This window comes from Rhinolophus sinicus, linkage group LG10, assembly GCF_036562045.2.
Source record: "Rhinolophus sinicus isolate RSC01 linkage group LG10, ASM3656204v1, whole genome shotgun sequence".
NCBI lineage: Eukaryota > Metazoa > Chordata > Mammalia > Chiroptera > Rhinolophidae > Rhinolophus > Rhinolophus sinicus.
The window spans coordinates 52,341,282-52,357,730 of record NC_133759.1 but is presented as its reverse complement, the minus strand read 5'-3'; the positions used below and the strand labels follow the sequence as shown (position 1 = coordinate 52,357,730).

General features: G+C 41.9%; 2 protein-coding genes across 6 annotated transcripts in view; one reads left to right on the top strand and one right to left on the bottom strand.

Annotated features, from left to right (window-relative positions):
* Positions 1–1,519, top strand: part of ACOX2 (acyl-CoA oxidase 2) — a 28,504-nt gene extending 26,985 nt beyond the window's left edge. For both annotated transcript variants that reach the window (XM_019724125.2, XM_019724124.2), the window contains exon 15: positions 1,189–1,519. In XM_019724125.2, the coding sequence (XP_019579684.2) occupies positions 1,189–1,251 (63 nt within the window). In that variant the 3' untranslated portion in view covers positions 1,252–1,519. The remainder of the gene's footprint in view (positions 1–1,188) is intronic.
* A 1,589-nt stretch (positions 1,520–3,108) lies between these two features.
* On the bottom strand, positions 3,109–11,942 carry KCTD6 (potassium channel tetramerization domain containing 6). Of its 4 annotated transcripts, none has more exons than XM_074313194.1 (3): positions 11,644–11,942; positions 5,749–5,818; positions 3,109–4,514 (listed from the first exon to the last, which is right to left on the bottom strand). In XM_074313194.1, the coding sequence occupies exons 2-3, from the start codon at positions 5,773–5,775 to the stop codon at positions 3,828–3,830; spliced, it is 714 nt and encodes a 237-aa protein (XP_074169295.1). In that variant the 5' UTR covers positions 5,776–5,818; positions 11,644–11,942; the 3' UTR covers positions 3,109–3,827. The 4 variants fall into 4 exon arrangements, with proteins under 4 accessions (XP_074169295.1, XP_019579685.1, XP_019579687.1 ...); XM_019724126.2 differs by lacking the exon at positions 11,644–11,942 and adding an exon at positions 11,249–11,608; XM_019724128.2 differs by lacking the exon at positions 11,644–11,942 and adding an exon at positions 9,432–11,238.
* Positions 11,943–16,449: the final 4,507 nt, after the last annotated feature.

The following is a 16,449-nucleotide window of genomic DNA, read 5'->3' as shown; positions in this document are numbered from 1 at the left end:
ATGAGAATGTATTTCCCTGACATTTTCTACTAGAAGAAAAGTGCTAAGGTAAACGTCTTAGGTCATAAATAGTCTCTATTCTGTCTGGGCAGGTCAGTGTTGAGCTTTATCCCCAGACGGGACGATGCACTTTCCTGTGGTTTTCTCCGGCCATGGTGTCTGTTTTTTGGCTTTTTTCCTGATCTGGATGCTATTTCAAGCCAGTTTTTCCCCAGTGAGCTGCAAAAGGCTGTTCCCCCTCCACAAGGGAACTCATATCTAAGTGATTCCTATAGATACAAGCAATGGAGGAAACACTGGGGATAATTTCAAAACAAGAATCCTATTCTCCCCAATTATTCTATTATACAAGTTTGTCCAAATAGTTACTAGATGCATTAAACACATCTACCGATTCATTCATTTGATCATTCAACAAGTATTTTATTGAGCATATGCTATATGCCAGAAACTATTCTAGGTATAAGGATACAGTGGAGAACAAGAGTCATAGACCCTGTCTTTAAGCTTACGGTTTTAGCCTAGACAGGCAAAAAAGTAAATAAACAAGTAAATATAAAAGATGAGGCTAGAGCTGTGAAGGAATGAATCAAGACATTACACTGAAAAATAATGGGGATAATCTATTCCGACAGAATATTGTTTCCCTGATTCCACCTTCTGACTCCTTCCTTGCTTTATGGTTAATGTTCAGCTTCAAAGAGCCTCAAAGAGTCAAGCCTTTTATTTGTATTAAATTCCAAAAGCAAATGATAACTGTGTTTTTTAATTGGCCACCTGCATCCACAATTTAAAATCTGCATGAGAAAATGAAGGATGCCCTTTGGAAAAAATGTTTCTCCATATGTTCACATAAAATGAATTTTAAAAATAATTTTAAAAATTAAGAATCTTGGGGGCAGCCGGGTGACTCGGTTAGAGCACAGTGCTCGTAACAAACACCAAGGTCGCTGGTTCGATTCCCACATGGGCCAGTGAGTTGCGCCCTCCACAACTAGATTGAAAAACAATGACTTGACTTGGAGCTGATGGGTCCTGGAAAAACACTGTTCCCCAATATTCCCCAATTAAAAAAAATAATTAAGAATCTTATATAATGTTCATTTTTGAAACTAAAAACTTAATTTGAAAGTAAAAGTCATTAATCCTGGCAGAAATATTGTCTAACACACTTCTTTCTACAAACAGGGGAACCCTGCCTACGAGAAATATATAAGACCACTATTACAAAGCTGGAGACCCAAGCTCTGAAATAATCAACAGCGTTCAAGAAGCATTACTATGTGATGATGCTAGTATGGCATATACATCATTAAAATTTTAAAGTACACATGTATGTAGTTTTGAAAGAATTATTATCTTTTAGAGACATGGTCTAAAGTGAATGAAATACTGTGATTTACTTTCAAATAATCCATGGGAGGAAAAGAGCGAATGAATAGCTGTTGATGTTGGTGAATGGGTACATGGGTGTTGACACTATGTTTGAAATTTCCCACAATAAAACACTGTTGCACTATCCATGTGTAGCATCGATTTTGTTAAATGCTAGGATTTTGCTTTAGATCTAGCAAAAGCCAATAAACTCCTTAGTTATCACTTGTGTCTGTAGCACACATTTATCGGAAGGTTTAAAAGCACAAACGTGTGCGCACATGCTCCAAAAGTGCCTGTGGAAATGTAACCTAAACAAATAAGGAGCCCTAAGAAGGCTACGAATTATCAAATTTTTTAATCAACTCTTCTGCAGAAAACTGTTGCAAATTTCATAAGACATCATTGTCTCAAATTACCCAAATATAATCAAGCTACACTTTTATATAATTTTTAGTTGCTTAAGTTTATAAAACTCTCAAAATTAAACGCCACCAGACAAATTAAACTGCAAAATGCCTCAGCTGGTTACTTTTTTAAATTTACTCATATAATCAAGTTAGTTGTTAATAAATCTAGAAAACTTACCAAAAGCAAACTTATCTCCAGTAAACTGATCAAGGAAGAGACTTCTTAAGTTCTTAACTTTTAAATTGCAGACGAGCTAAAATTATTCCCGTTTCCATACCTGTATTCAAGCCAAATCATTTAATCTCACATTCACCTCAGCTAATTTAACACATAAGTGGCTGGCTTGGTTTTTTTCTTAGGTGACCACTAATCAATTTGAAGTAGGAGGCCATTTTCTAAAAAGATAACGTCATACTAGTATATGTACTGAAACCACAGCAACCTGCCAATAACATTAAGGAATTTTAGTTTGAAGATGGTGAAAATGGGGTCATTTCTGAATGCTGGTCACTTGTAAAATCTTTTTTTTTTTTGCTTTTGTCAAATCTTAAATGTTCAGAGAGACATGGGATGAAGTAAGTGTTCTTATCCTCCTTTTCAGAGACAGACTCAGACTCTCCTCACAGGAGAAAAGGAGCAACCTGCCCTAGAGCACACAGCCTCCACACCGCTCCTCCCATAGAACCGGGAAGAAATTATGAGACTTCCTTTCATCAGGTGTTCTAGCAAACCAGGAAGTCTCACACTAGTTAACATAATCCTTCCGTAACTTCCAAGAAATACAATCAAATGAACTTTCTAAAATAAGACTACACTGAAACCAATAAAAGTACATGTATCTCCAACTGTTCCAGATCCCCCATTTACTGCAGTTTATTTCTTCTCCTCAGAAATAAACTTAACTTGAATAATAAAATGCATTTGTGGGCCACTATAATAAAGTGGCTGAGGAGTCAGTTTGCCCCTGTGCTCACCACAAGGCCAGGGTAAGGGTCATATTCACAACTATGACAATTGGTGGATAACTGAAGGAAAATCTTTAACCTTCAACATATGTCCTATTGGAAAAACTTTTTCCAACTGTATGTTCACTGTTCACATGGCACTGTTTTAGACAAAATTAATAATCCCATATATTCGTGCTTTAATAATACAGTCGAGTTCTATAAACTGCATCCTATGGTGCCACTGAATCCTCTTGAATCAAATGCAAGTGTGCTACAGGCAGTACCTATTGGTTCATAAAACAATGCATACTTTAGACAAAGAATATGATTTGCCCCCTGAAGTAACAATAATCAATAAATACAAACCTAATTTGTATATTTCATTTTTTATTAGTTTTTTTTTTTTTTTTTTTTCTGGTAGACAGTACACTTGGGAATTATACTGCACCAGGCATAAGAAGTAAGATTTCTACCACAGGGAGATTTTGTATTCAGAATCCAATATAAATATTTCTAGTCAGACATTTCCATGGCTACAGATATTTGGTTGCTTGATTTATATGCATAGAAAGAAACAGTTGTCATAACTGCAAAAAGCAGTACTTAACACGTACTTTTAAATGATTGGAACCGTTTTCCTTTACCGTTACAATACTGGTTATTGATTTGGAAACTAGGTCACCCTACATGATGTTTTGATTCTTCTCAAAGGCATCATGACTACTCTGTTTATTCTTTCATTCCTGCATTTTTAGCCTTCTAGATGAGTTAGGGACCATTTAATCAGAAATCATCTTAGCACTGTAATTTTAAAAAAGCTCTGTTAAGGGTAGATTATATACCATAATGATTTTCAGACTTCTTTTTATAAAAAAGGTATCTGGAGGCTCTGAACAGGCACATGCAAACTCAGGGTGAAGGGAACAAACAGAAGAGTCTGCTGAAGCACAAAACCTCCTTCTGGTCCTCAATGTCTTCAAATAAATACAAAGTAGAAAAAAAAAAATCCCACACTGTTATTTAGAAAAAAAAAAACAATCAGTCCCTTCTACCTCCTGGAGAGTCCACTTCCAGGAGCGCGTCCCGAGCTGGCCATCAGTCGTCCGTCTTCCGGGCCAGCCGGCAGAAAGTCCAGTTGTGCTCCACCGTGTTCTCGTTGGCCCGCTCACTCATGTGATGCACGCGGGTGTTGCGGATCGTGAAGCCCTGCTTTGTGATATACTCCATCAGGTGGACCCGCAGGGAAACTTCCTGGTGATAATCACAGGGTCCGAAAGTGAAGGAGACCTGGCAGTCTCTGGTGTCCATCATGTGCTTATTCCACTTAGTGAAATAGTTTGAGATGCCTTCTAGTAAGGAATGGACCTTGGTGGTGATGGTTAATTGGGTTATGATGACGGCTACTGGATTAGAGTACTTTGAAAGCTTCCGGGTACTAGATAACTCCACAACTTCTTCAAAAGTATCCATAGGATATAAAGGCTTAGGGTCATTGAGACACTGAATCAAGGGCTCGATCTGATAAAAATCTGCTTCTTTTCGAAGCAGATCAAATTCCTTAAAATCCAGGGGTAAGGTCAACTCTGAAGTTCTTAAGAAGTTGAGGACATAGCGGAAAAGAGGTCCATCGCGATCAATGAAGTAATTGCCTTGAGGGTCTCGAGCTGTGGGGAAGTCCCCCCCAAACATAGCTCCAAGCATGGAATCCGGGTATCGCGTCAATGTGGTGAGAGACGTTGTATACAAGTGTCCACCTACATTTAACGTGACTGGTTCAGTCATCTGAAAATTTTTAAAACATGATCAGTCATCTGAAATTTTTAAAATCCTAACTTTGACAGATTAAGAAAATTAATGGTAACAAGCAAAGCAGAAGATTCCTTGAAGCTATAACATATTTAGCAATCCTATTACGCAAAAATAGCTTTATTTTCAGTAATAAACCCACCTAGATGAAGGGATCTAACATTTGCTTTCGATAGGAAAAAAATGGGATAAATCCAATTTTTAAAAGATTTATACTAAGAAACAAGGGCATGACTTCCAAAGCCACTTAATTTCAGGCCCAGTATCTAAAGAGAGTATATTATGAAAAGACAAAGGCCAAACTAAAATAAACTAAGTTTCTGATTTTAAGAAGACTTTCATTTTTAACTCAATTTGACATAAATAGGCAAAAAGATTTGATAATGAAAGACATCTATTTTCAATACTTCTTTTGTTTTTCCCCCTCAAAAAGGGGATGAAATCGTGAAATTTATTTTAAAGATAAAAATTTAATCTTCATAACTTTTTCATGGTAATAACCGTTGTGCCAAACACTAAGTTAAAATACAGTTTGTCAACACAATCTCATATGCCCAAAAGCTAACGGCAGCTTTCAGATTTCAAAATCTGATAGTGTATTCACTTTTGTAACATTAATGTTGCAATCTGGCCTTTAGTTTTGAAAAGCAAGCTTCTCTAAATAATATATACATACCTTGGGTTTCAGAAATTATATTTAGGGAAAAAAAAATAAAGTCAGGCAGATAGACTTCTGGTGCTAGGCAAGTAAAATATTTCTTACCAAAGGAAAAGAAAAATAAGAAAATATGCACACGTGAAGAAAATAAAGTGCAAGTGGGAGAAAAAGCACCTTCTCAACGGTTAACCTTCCTAACCACAAGAAAATGTCTTCTGTACCATTACCTAGTGGACCATTTTCAGAGTCACTCATCTATGAAGGAAGAGTATTAAAAGCAATAAACTTTAAAGATCAAAAAATCATGATCTCTTTCAAATAAGTGATTATAATAAAAAGTTACCTGGAGAGTCTATATTGAGTTTGCTCCCATAGAAAACACCAAACAAAACAAAAATGTGCCAAAAATACATGTAAACTAAGGGGAGGTTGCACCAATTTATAACTTCCAGTCTTACGAGATGTATTATACGTAAGAATACATATAAAGGGGGGAAAGACACACAAACATAATTTGCCAGCCTTCAAAATGCATCTGCAAACGCCTCTCACCATATAGCCCCAGTCTCCATTATCCATCTGCTCCAGCTCTGCGTCTTGGGGAGCCCAGGTTCCAGGGAAACTTGGGGAGGAGAAAAAGACATGATAGCACATGTAACTATGAAAACAGAGAAGAAAGGTTTTTCCACCCAACAGAGCAGGCAAAATACCAGAAAACTACTCATCTTTGCTCAATTAAAACCTGCTACAGGGCAAAGATCTGGGAAAGAAAGCATTCCTCTAGGGCCTTCAGGCCTTCTGTGAGTCTCTATCCTTCCCACAACATGTACCTAACCTTTACAGAGAAAGAATCATCCTATACTTAGAGAAGGAAGAACAGCCCGGTAAGTAAACCAGTCATTCAAATTCTATCTTCTCTGAAAATTTTATTTTTAGAATTTATATAGAACATTATGATTAACTCTACAAATGTATCCTTGTGCAAACTTATGATGATCTTTATCACAAAGGTTAAGAGAAAGGGAGAAAGAGAAAACTCTTCTTCATTAGAATTTCAGCTATACAAACTAAACATCTCAGTAAAAGCATTAAAAACCACAAACCTCCATAACACCGATATAACTTTCCAAGAGAAATACATCCGAATGGTATTTCTTTTATAACAAAAAAACTAATTATATTTCTAACAGTGATACATTCCACTTTATATAATAATCAAAACAAACAGAAAATGATTTAAATGCCCAACCAGTAGAGCACAATCTGGGGTGAAAAGAACCTTACTAATCTGTGAAGAGCCAGCCTGAAGACGCTGATAAACACACAGGTAGTAATGATGCCAGTTTGAATTTACCTACAATTCAAAATCACTTTAAACAGGTCCCAGCTCCTGAGAGCTGCTTTAGTCAGTTCCCTCTCACACACGTCATTCCCCAAGTCAACCAGCAAAGCAAACTGCAGAACAAATTTCAAAAGCTCTGGCAGTAGACTGTAAGAAACATGGACTTATCAGTATTTACCCAGGAACAGCATTGGCTTTTCTATGTGGTCTTTGAACAGATTCACTTTTCCCACTTTTAGAGGAATCTGGCACACTATTCCCAGAACAGGCGCTGGCTACAGAAGATCACAAAGGCTCTTTCTCAAAAGGTCACTCAGGCATGTAGAGAACATTTGCATAGCACAGCATGGGCTGAAATCAGAGCCTGAAGCATCTATGTCTCCACCTCGAAAATTCTTCAAAGCAAACAAGCTAAAACGTGGACCAGACAACGTGCAGTCAGTTTTTATTCTCCACACTCAGCAGTTAGATATAGATAGGCCTCCACATGCTATAGGGTGAGAAATGGAATAAATGTCAAATTCAGGGCTGCTGTAACATCCTTTCATTCCTCTGACTTGCTCCATAAACACTATTTGAAGTAAAGAGAACTAAGAGACAGGATTTACCCATTTGTATCAGGAGCATCTGAGTCCGTTACTGATACAACAGGCAGATCAGTAACTGAGCAGTTTAAAAGGCCAGTCTTCCAAAAGTTCTGGGAAGATGCTCTTCTTTGGCATCTTCCCATCACCCAAAGTATTCATTCCTGACAGTCTCAAAATAATTCTGTCAACCAACATTCACTGTTGGTCAATAAACATTACGTGCAATGTGGATATACAGAAATAGGGAAGGTACAATCCTGGTGCTCACGGAGCTTTCAATCTATGAAGAAAGGCAACATACAACTGAAGTGCAGAACAGAACTCAAAAGGGCCCCAGACCAGATGGACTGGCGGAGGCCTTCCGGAAGAAAGAGCAAGGATAATTCCAAATGAAAAACGGAGGACTTCTGGGAAGAACTCACTCAGCAGAATTCTGCAGGAATATCTGGACAACCTGAGAAGGGACTCCAGAATGAAGAAACAATTTAAGAAACTTGAAGGATTAACCTTAGACCCCCTACAGCTATCTATTAATCTTACCCACCTAGTAGGGACTTATTTACAAATTTAACAGTAACTCAGTCCAAGTCAGCAGTCATAATGGGTTTGTAAAAATTCCCCTAAGGCAAAATAGCAAGAATCTACTCGCTAGTGTGATTGAAGGCAATTGGTCCTGTCTTTTAAATGAAGAACTGCAATACATGAATATTCAAGTGGTTAAAGGGGAAATGGGGGACCAAAGACAAGGGAAAAAAGACAACAATGTTACAGCTGTTATGCAAGGTCTGCACACTCTTAATCCTTTTTTTTCTTTCTCTTTTTTACTGCTAAATCAAAAGAAGATAACTTCCTAAGCAATCAAAAAAGAAAATCAGATGATGCCCCTAAATCTGTTCCCCAGCAAAAGCCAAGGTTCTCTTCTGGTACAAAAATGTAATGAAACCTCAGGCTTAATAATTCAGGAAAGCAATTATGGGAATCTATATAAGCCCATGTTTCTTAAAAAACACCCAAAAGCCTCCTTGCACTTGTGTAAAAAATACATCAAAATAAAATGAAGTTACTATGAGACACTTCCAATAACAAGGACTAAACTATCCAAAGAAATCTAATTGTTCACTAAAGAGCTCTAAGGGAAAAAATAGTATTGATTAGTTTAAATTTTATCTCTACTCCTTACTTCTAAACATCCTCAGTGGAGATGCTTTACATACAGCAAGAAACTAACCAAAAAATGCAGGAAGATTCCTGGTCATCCCAAAGCGGGAGAATCAGCCTCTGAATCCATGACTACTAGGAACATCTCAGAGACAACGCAGATGAATGAAACAGAACATAATCCAAAAGAATTTCCGGAATAGCTTCAATCTCTTCTAAATCATTTTCCAGAGCTACTAACAATTAGAAAATGATTTATTTGCTTTTCATCTTCTCTCCCTTCTGGCATAGTCTCCAGTGGAGGGCTTAATGAGAAGTTAAATGACCACAAGACAGGCAGCAGAAGGAAGAGCTTGAAATGGGCATCCAATGGGCCTGTATTAATCGATGAAAAATCTACTATTTCAGAAAATTTGCCAGGAACGGAGATTATGAGGGTAGCAATGAAAAAAAGTTTCCTTTACAGTGACTTGCCTTACTAAAGATCGTTTTAAACAACAGTGAATGCAACCAAGCACAATTCTAGAATTCAAAGAAAGGCTTCAGACCCTACAAAATCAGTTCACCTGGAAAGATGTGACCTCTGGCCCAAATAAAATTCTTGTGGAAACTGGCTGACAGGTTCCAAAGAATATAAAGCACTACTGAAAATTCACCCCGTTTAAGCTTCAAATGTTAATCATGACTAATGCATAAATTCTGTTAGCAGATAATTAAGCTAAGGAAAACACTAAATAATTTATAAAAGCCTTAAAAGAACTTGCTAGGAATTTTCTAAAATAGCAAATATGAAAAATGCACAACTCAACAAGTTTAATACCTTAAAGAATTAACCCAAGACCACCTGAAAGCCATTCTCCTCACCACTGCAGATTACAGGCATTATGGTTATGATGAACTAACTTAATGCAAATATTCTGTGTTTATCATATCTGCTACAGACAAAGAATTCTCTGGGGCAAAAGTTCTATTCCTATATAACAACCTATACACTGCAAAGCACACACCTCTGAACTTGAATAATTTAAAAAAACCTATAGCTAAACCTCCCCAAAGTTTCCAAGTAGCCCTTTTAAAATGCCTTTCTACTGAAATCTTTATGTCTGGCATTCAGAAAAGAAGGCTCAATAAATTCCATCTATACATACCTTCAAATTACCTCTGTACTGAATTTCTCTGTTCTTGAAATGTGGGAGTTTGAAAGTGAGATACTTTTTATAGTACCGTAACTAGTTCAGCGACATCTAAAGGAGTCTTTTGGGTTAACATTCACATACAGGCTGGCACAAGTAGCCAGGCGCACAAGAATGTGACTATCATGCTAGATTATCCTAACATACACTGAAGAAATGGATTGCTTCTTCCTAAAACGAGTTCTTTTCTCTCTCCCCTCTCTCCACTGCCCTCCAGAGGAAAGGCTAAGTTGAAAATTGACTTTAATACAAAGAACTGTCACAAATAGTCACAAAATAATTCATTTCCTCTTACCCTCAGTTTCTACAAGATAAAACAAAAGTAATAATACCACTTAGGCACAACACAAAGGTAACAAGTAACCTACAGAGTAACAGATCAGACAAAGGTTCTGAAGTCACACACAGACCAAGTGCAGAGGAAAGAGAACTGGTTATGGGTAAGGATCTGTAATCCCAATTCTGTGCCATTACTATTTATCACTCTTTATGCCCCGTTGCGTCTTTGCAGGACAGGAGAAAATAAGTGAGATCATGAATAGAAAACCATTTGTAAACTGGCAAGTATTAAACAAACAAAGATACTAATGACAATATAAACAAACGTCCTATGGTGAATTAAGAAACTTCAGTGTGAACACAAGTAATTTAAGAGCACGGCAGGAAGACAGGGCAAATAGGGAAGAGAAGTCCTCTTAATCTGCTTCCAATCTCCCCAGGCCCTCCTTTCCCCGGAGCTGCAGAAGGGAGAACTAAGGTAAAGGGGAGTGTGCATTCTCAGACATCTGAGCTCTTGAGCACAGAAGGAACTTCTTGAAAGCATGACTCAGGATTATCTCCAAGTTAAAGCTGAATCCAAATAAATACGTGTATTCCATCTTAAATAGACTTTACATATCAAATCCAAGACACACTGAGGAATTCATAGTAAGATGCACCCTAGGGTCCCTTTATGTAGTAATGCTTTGGTTAAAATATCAATTACGAAAATTCAAATCACACAAGCCTTAGGAATGGCATGATGACTGTCCTGACCACTCGATTTTTAATATTTATGGCATTACACAAATGAAATATGAGTATGGACTGAGAGTCTCAAACAAAGAGCAAGTTCTCTCAACCTACCAACCCTGCAGGTAAACATTGTTTTCCTTTTCCTAGCTACAGATTGGTGCATTTGAAAACATCTCAATCTTGGGTTCAGGCCTGTAATAAATGCTGTCCCCTACTTCTTTCCTGTCCTGGAATCATTCATGTATTTGAACATTTGTGACAAGAAAATTAACATGCCAAGAGGAAATGGTAAAAGACCTTAGGCTACCCCAAACATTCTTTGCCAAACCAGGTCACCCGAGTCTCTTTGCACTCAAATCTCTTCAATCACAAAGTCCTAAAATTGGATTTATCAACTTATCCCATAACTGGTATACTTGAACAGAAACTTGATAACTTCAGCAGAATTTCCAAACAGATCTCTGTTTCATTTCTCCCGTCCCACCCCAGACACCGCCTCCACCACCATCAGCTCAGCAGGTGTTTCAGGGGCTCCCCATTCCCGTGGCCATTTATCACCTCTGACATCAAGCATTAAAAATGCCATGACACACATAAATCTGAGCATAAAACACTCAGCTGCAGTCAGAGTGTCTCTCTGGGACAGAAAATCCCCTAAGACAGGGAACCCTGCTTTAGGCTTTAAATTAGGGCAAACGGTGGCTAATAAGCGCCACCACCACCACCCAAAAAAAGAAACCAATAATTTTCGAGCACACCTCGAGGTGTCCCCGACCCGGCCGTGCTTCGCTGTCGCCCCGCAGGCGATGCCCCCTCTTCCGACCCGCCCGGGCGTGGAACCGGAGATGCTCCGGGCACGGGCGGGGAACATGCATTGGAGCCCGAACCCCGGTCCGCCGAAACCGCACGTCCGCGCCGGGCGGGCCCCGAAACCCTGGCCGAAGCCCGGCCACTCGGCCGCGGGCAGCCCGCCGCGGGCTCGTGCCAGCCCCGGAGCGCGCTGCCCGGGCTCCCCGCGGTCCCCTCAGCGCGGCCCCACCACCGCCCGGGATTCTCCTCCACCCCGCTCTCCCGGCCGCTCCGCGAGGGCTTCTTCTTGTGCCCTGCTCTCCCGAGCCCCGGGCCCCTAAGCCCCGGGCCCGCCCCCACTCACTGCAAGCTGGCCGCGGTGGCTGGGCCGGGAGATGCCGGCGGCCGGAGAGCGCGAGCGCGAGGACGAGCGAGCCCGCGCCCGGCGGCGGCGGCAGCAGCGGCAGAGTGGACGACTGAGCCGGCGCCCGGAGTTGCGGCTCCTGCCGCTCGGCGCAGGAGGTGCCTCCCAGCAGAGCCGCGGCGCCACGAGCGCGGGCGCCCCCTAATGGCGGCGCGTGCGGGAAGCCAGAGGGCGGGGAGGCGAGGAATTCCGCGGGGCGCAGCCAGGCCTCACGGTCCGGCGGGCTCTGCAGCAGTCCCAAAGCCCCAGTCCCCTCCTCCCCCGAGGCTCCGCCCCGAAACACCGAGGCCCCGCCCAGAACCCGCCCCTACGTTCTGCCTCCGCCCACAATTTGGGATCAGCCTAGCCTCCTCCCCACCCTACTCCATCCCGGCAGTCTTCTGTGCGTCCTCGGACTTAGGGTCCCCACAGCTGTTTTTCTTGTCTTTTCACTAATATATATAGGGTCTCGACCATGTGCCGGCCCTAGGGGATACAGCGGCCACCAAGATTGAGGGGGCTTCTAAATAGAGAAAACAGACGAGACCCAAGGAAACAACCAGTAGACAAAATCATGACAACTTATGATAATAAGTGTTGGGAGGTACATGATAAGAGGAATTAGATGGAGAATAAGGGGAGGGGGCCTCTGCTTCAGATGCAATGGCCAAGGAAGACCTGGACCCTGGGCTTGTGGCAGAGCACCTCCTGGCCTTGCCTCCCATGGGGGAGGCGACCCTGTAATTAAGGTCACCTATCAGGCCTGGTGAGCAGGGTAAGGAAGGGCAGCCAGGCCTGAAGGGTCAATATGGGCAGCCAGATGGGGAGAAGAGTAGAGCTGACTTCAGAAAAAATGGCTGGTGCAAAGGCTCTGAGGCCTAAAGGAACTGGCCCTTGCTGAGACTGGGCACCAATAGTGTCCTCATTTCACCAGGAAGGAAGCCAAGGCTGCAGAGGGTGAGGAATTATGTAAAAGTCTCAGGGCTAATTGGTCTCCAAGCATAGACTCCTTCCAAGTCCCATTTACTCCTGCTAACCAGATCTCTGTCCCCTTCCCGGTGGGACTTGATATGGGACATTGGTTTTGCCATTTCTCTTTCTCCACCAGGGATAACCACTAGCCTTAGAAACTCACCTGTGTCTCATGTCTGTGTATGCATGAGCTGGTACTGAGGTTAACTTTTATCGTATGATTATCACAGCCATATCTGATACTTGTTTTTTCTCTGAAAACTGGAATTGATAGTTTAAATAAATGACATATGCTTCATCAATATAATTGCGTGTTACATTATCATATTCAAAAAGAATAGGTGAGTATACAGGAAAATGTGTGATCAACTAGGCAGTGCACAAAAGGTTATACATGGTATTACCCTAATTTTATTTTTAAAAACAAATATAGACAAAAATTTTGAAGGAAATATACCAATCATTGATCATACCTCTCTAAGTAATAGGATAGGTATGTTAGTGACTTATTACTCTTTAATGTTCTTCTGAATTTTCTATATTTCCTAGAATCGATATTGAACTTATAATCAGAAAAATGTGAGTTCTATTTTTTACAAAAGAAAGACAATACCAAAAATATCTAACACTCAGATATCCAGGATTTGTCACCACTGAAAAATCCAGATATGCCCGACTTACTGGTGTCCTTTGAAGAATCGTTTCCCTCTCAGAGGTTCTATTTTCCCCAACTAAAAACTAGAAGAATTTGTCAGTGGTTTTTCACAGAACTATTTCTATATACCTCTTAAAGTTTTCATTGCTCTTATAAATTATATTTTCAAATTTACAGTTTTAAATGTATTGATGGTTATTGAAATGCGGTTGGTTTTTATACAATAATCGTGTATTTCACAAACTTGAGCTCTTTTTTTTTTCTAGATTTTTTTTTGGCGGGGAAAGGGGAACAGGACTCTATTGGGGAACAGTGTGTATTTCCAGGACTTTTTTTCCAAGTCAAGTTGTTGTCCCCTCAATCTTGTGGAGGATGCTGTTCAGCTTCAAATTGTTGTCCTTTCAGTCTTAGTTGTGGAGGGCGCAGCTCAGCTCCAGGTCCAATCGCTGTTGCCCATTGCTGGGGGCGCAGCCCACCATCCCTTGCGGGACTCAAGGAATCAAACTGGCAACCTTGTATTTGAGAGCCCGCTGGCCCATGTGGGAATAGAACCGGCAGCCCTCGGAGCTAGGAGCACGGAGCTCCAACCGCCTGAGCCACCGGGCTGGCCCTGAGCTCTTTTGTAGTTCTAAGTTTATAGGCTCTCTTGAATTTTCTGTGTAAATAGTCATAGTGTCTGCAAGTAATAAGTTTGGTATCTTCCTGTGTAGTCTTTATTTTATTTCCTTTTTCCTTGTTTTACTGCACTGACTAAAATCTCCAGCACAATGTTGAACTGCATTGATGATGGTGGACAATTCTATCTTGTTCTTGACTGTTTCTAATAAGTCACCATTGAATATGGTATTTGTTATAGATTTTTGATAGACAGTCCTGATCAAAGTAAGGAAGCATTATTCTACTTTATTATGAATGGTGTTGAATTTTATCAAATGTGAGATTTTTAACCCTAATGAATTACAATCATGGATTTCATATTATTAAACCATTCTTGGAATAAATTTACCTTGATGATGTACTATTTTTCAAAATGGTGCTCGATGCTGTTTGCTAATATTTTATTTAGGGATTTTGTGTCCATATTTATGAATGAGATATGTCTGCTATTTTTTTTTCACTTATTGTCTCCTTATCTGGTTTTGCTATCAAAGTTGCATAAGCCTTATAAAATAAATTAAGGAATGGATGTGTCTATTCACTAGAGCAGCTTCTGTAAGACGGATTTTCTGTAGTTTGGATTTTCTATAGGATTCTCCTATGAACCATCGTGGCTTGGGGTTGGGGTGGGGAGTGTTTACACTGACACCCAACCCACCGCATTCAATCTGGCCTCAGGGCCCGCCTACTACACCTAAATAGCTCTTGTGGTGCCACCAGGAATCTCCTGATTGTTGAATCCAAAAGAACCTCCTCAGATCTCCCATTCTCAGGCCTCCCTGTGGTGATACGTGGACCGTACCCTGTGAGAGGCAGTCTCTTCCCGTGCCCTGTTCTAGTTTTCCTCCTTCCTCTGCAGCACCATCGCTCAGACTCCTGGAGATGCTCCTCCTCGCTTTACCCATCTTCTGTCCAGGCTGCTAACTAAGTCCATCGTCTCCTCTCTGCCTCCCCCTCTGTGGACTAGCTCAGCCACCTCCATTAATCCAGTATTGTCTCTTAGCCAAAAGATTCCCAAACCCATACCTCCAGCCCAGGCCTCTGTCTTCAACTTCCGACCTACAGACGCTGCATATCCTCCAGCCCCTACGATGTGCCAGGTACTGTGCTAAGTGCTTCTACCTTCTGGGTCAGTTCTCTATTGCCATGTAACAAATTATCCAAAACGTATGGCTTAAAACAACCAACATTTCTTATCACACAGTTTCTATGGGTCAAGAATGTAGAAGTGGATTAGGCAGGTAGCAGCTCTTGCAGCGTGGATGTCAGCTGGGGCTGCAGTCAGCTGAAGGCTTGCTCGGGCTGGAGAACTGGCTTCTAGGCTCACTTGTGTGGTTTTCAGCAGGCGCAGCAGTTCTTCTTCACATGAGCCTCTTGACAACATGGCAGCTGGCATCCCCCAGAGCGAGTGGTCGAAGAGAGAACAAGACAAAGCCACAATGTCTTTTACAAACCAGCCTTGAAAGTCGCAGACCAGTCCTATTATCGTGTGGGAGGGCCCCACACAAGGATGCGATTACCAGGTGGTGGGAATCATGGGGTTACCTTGGAGGCTGCCCACCACATCCGTACAACACCTCACGGTACAGATCAGAAAACGAAGGCAAGCAGAGCTGAAGTCACTGCTTGTGGCCGCACAGCCAAGTGTGAGGAGAGAGATCTGAACACAGCTCTGCCGGCTCCCTGCACTTTTCTCCTCCGATGGTCCATCTCCAGCGTCCTCACCTTCAACATGTGAAAACCTGACCCCTCCCGCCTCACCACCCCCAAACCTCCCAAGTCCCCAGCTCAGCTCAGCGAATGGTGCCACCATCCTCCCATCTGTCCAAACCAGAAACTTGGAGTCATGCCCGCCCCTCCCGCCCCCTCACTTCCCAGTGCCAGACACCCCAGCCCTGCCAAGTCTTCCTCCTCCATGCAGCTCGGATCCATCTCCCTCTCTCCATCTCCATCACTGTCTCACCGGGCCAAGCCACTAACATGGCTGTCCATCCTGAGGTCCCTCATTCTCTCTGCCCCAACACTCCCCACCCACCCTCCTCTCTCCAGCCTTAGTCACCTTTAAGTACACAAAGTCGTTGTGTCACCCTGCCTGCTTTAAACTCCTTCGATGGCTCCCATTGCCTTCAGGATCCGGCCCAAATTCCCCCTGGGGGGACCAGGCCCCTGCCCACTTCCCTGGCCTCCTCCTTGAACCCTCTTATCTCTGTTGGGACCCCAACCCCTATGGCCATCTTTTGGTATCTAGGACTCACTGCAAAATTTTTCACTTCAGGCCTCTGTTATGCTGTTCCCTTAGCCTGGAACATTCCCCCAGCCTTTGGCATGCCTGTATCCTCATCCTCCTGCATATGGCCACCTCCTCAGAGAGGCCTTTCCCGACCGCTCAGCCAGGCTGATGTCCCCCGAGTTGAACTTCCACAGTGCCTGTCCTTCTCTCCTTACCTCACTGCTTCTCAGCCGAACTGTGCGCTCCCTGAGAG

Bases quoted from the DNA above. Each gene is read 5' to 3' on its own strand.
- KCTD6 (XM_019724126.2), bottom strand. From the start codon at position 11,361: ATGTTCCCCGCCCGTGCCCGGAGCATCTCCGGTTCCACGCCCGGGCGG. The intron at 5,819-11,248 runs GTGTGCTCGAAA...CTCCTCCCCAAG, and splicing joins CGGGTCGGGGACACCTCGAG to TTTCCCTGGAACCTGGGCTC. The intron at 4,515-5,748 runs GTGAGAGGCGTT...AAAAATTTTCAG, and splicing joins ATGGAGACTGGGGCTATATG to ATGACTGAACCAGTCACGTT.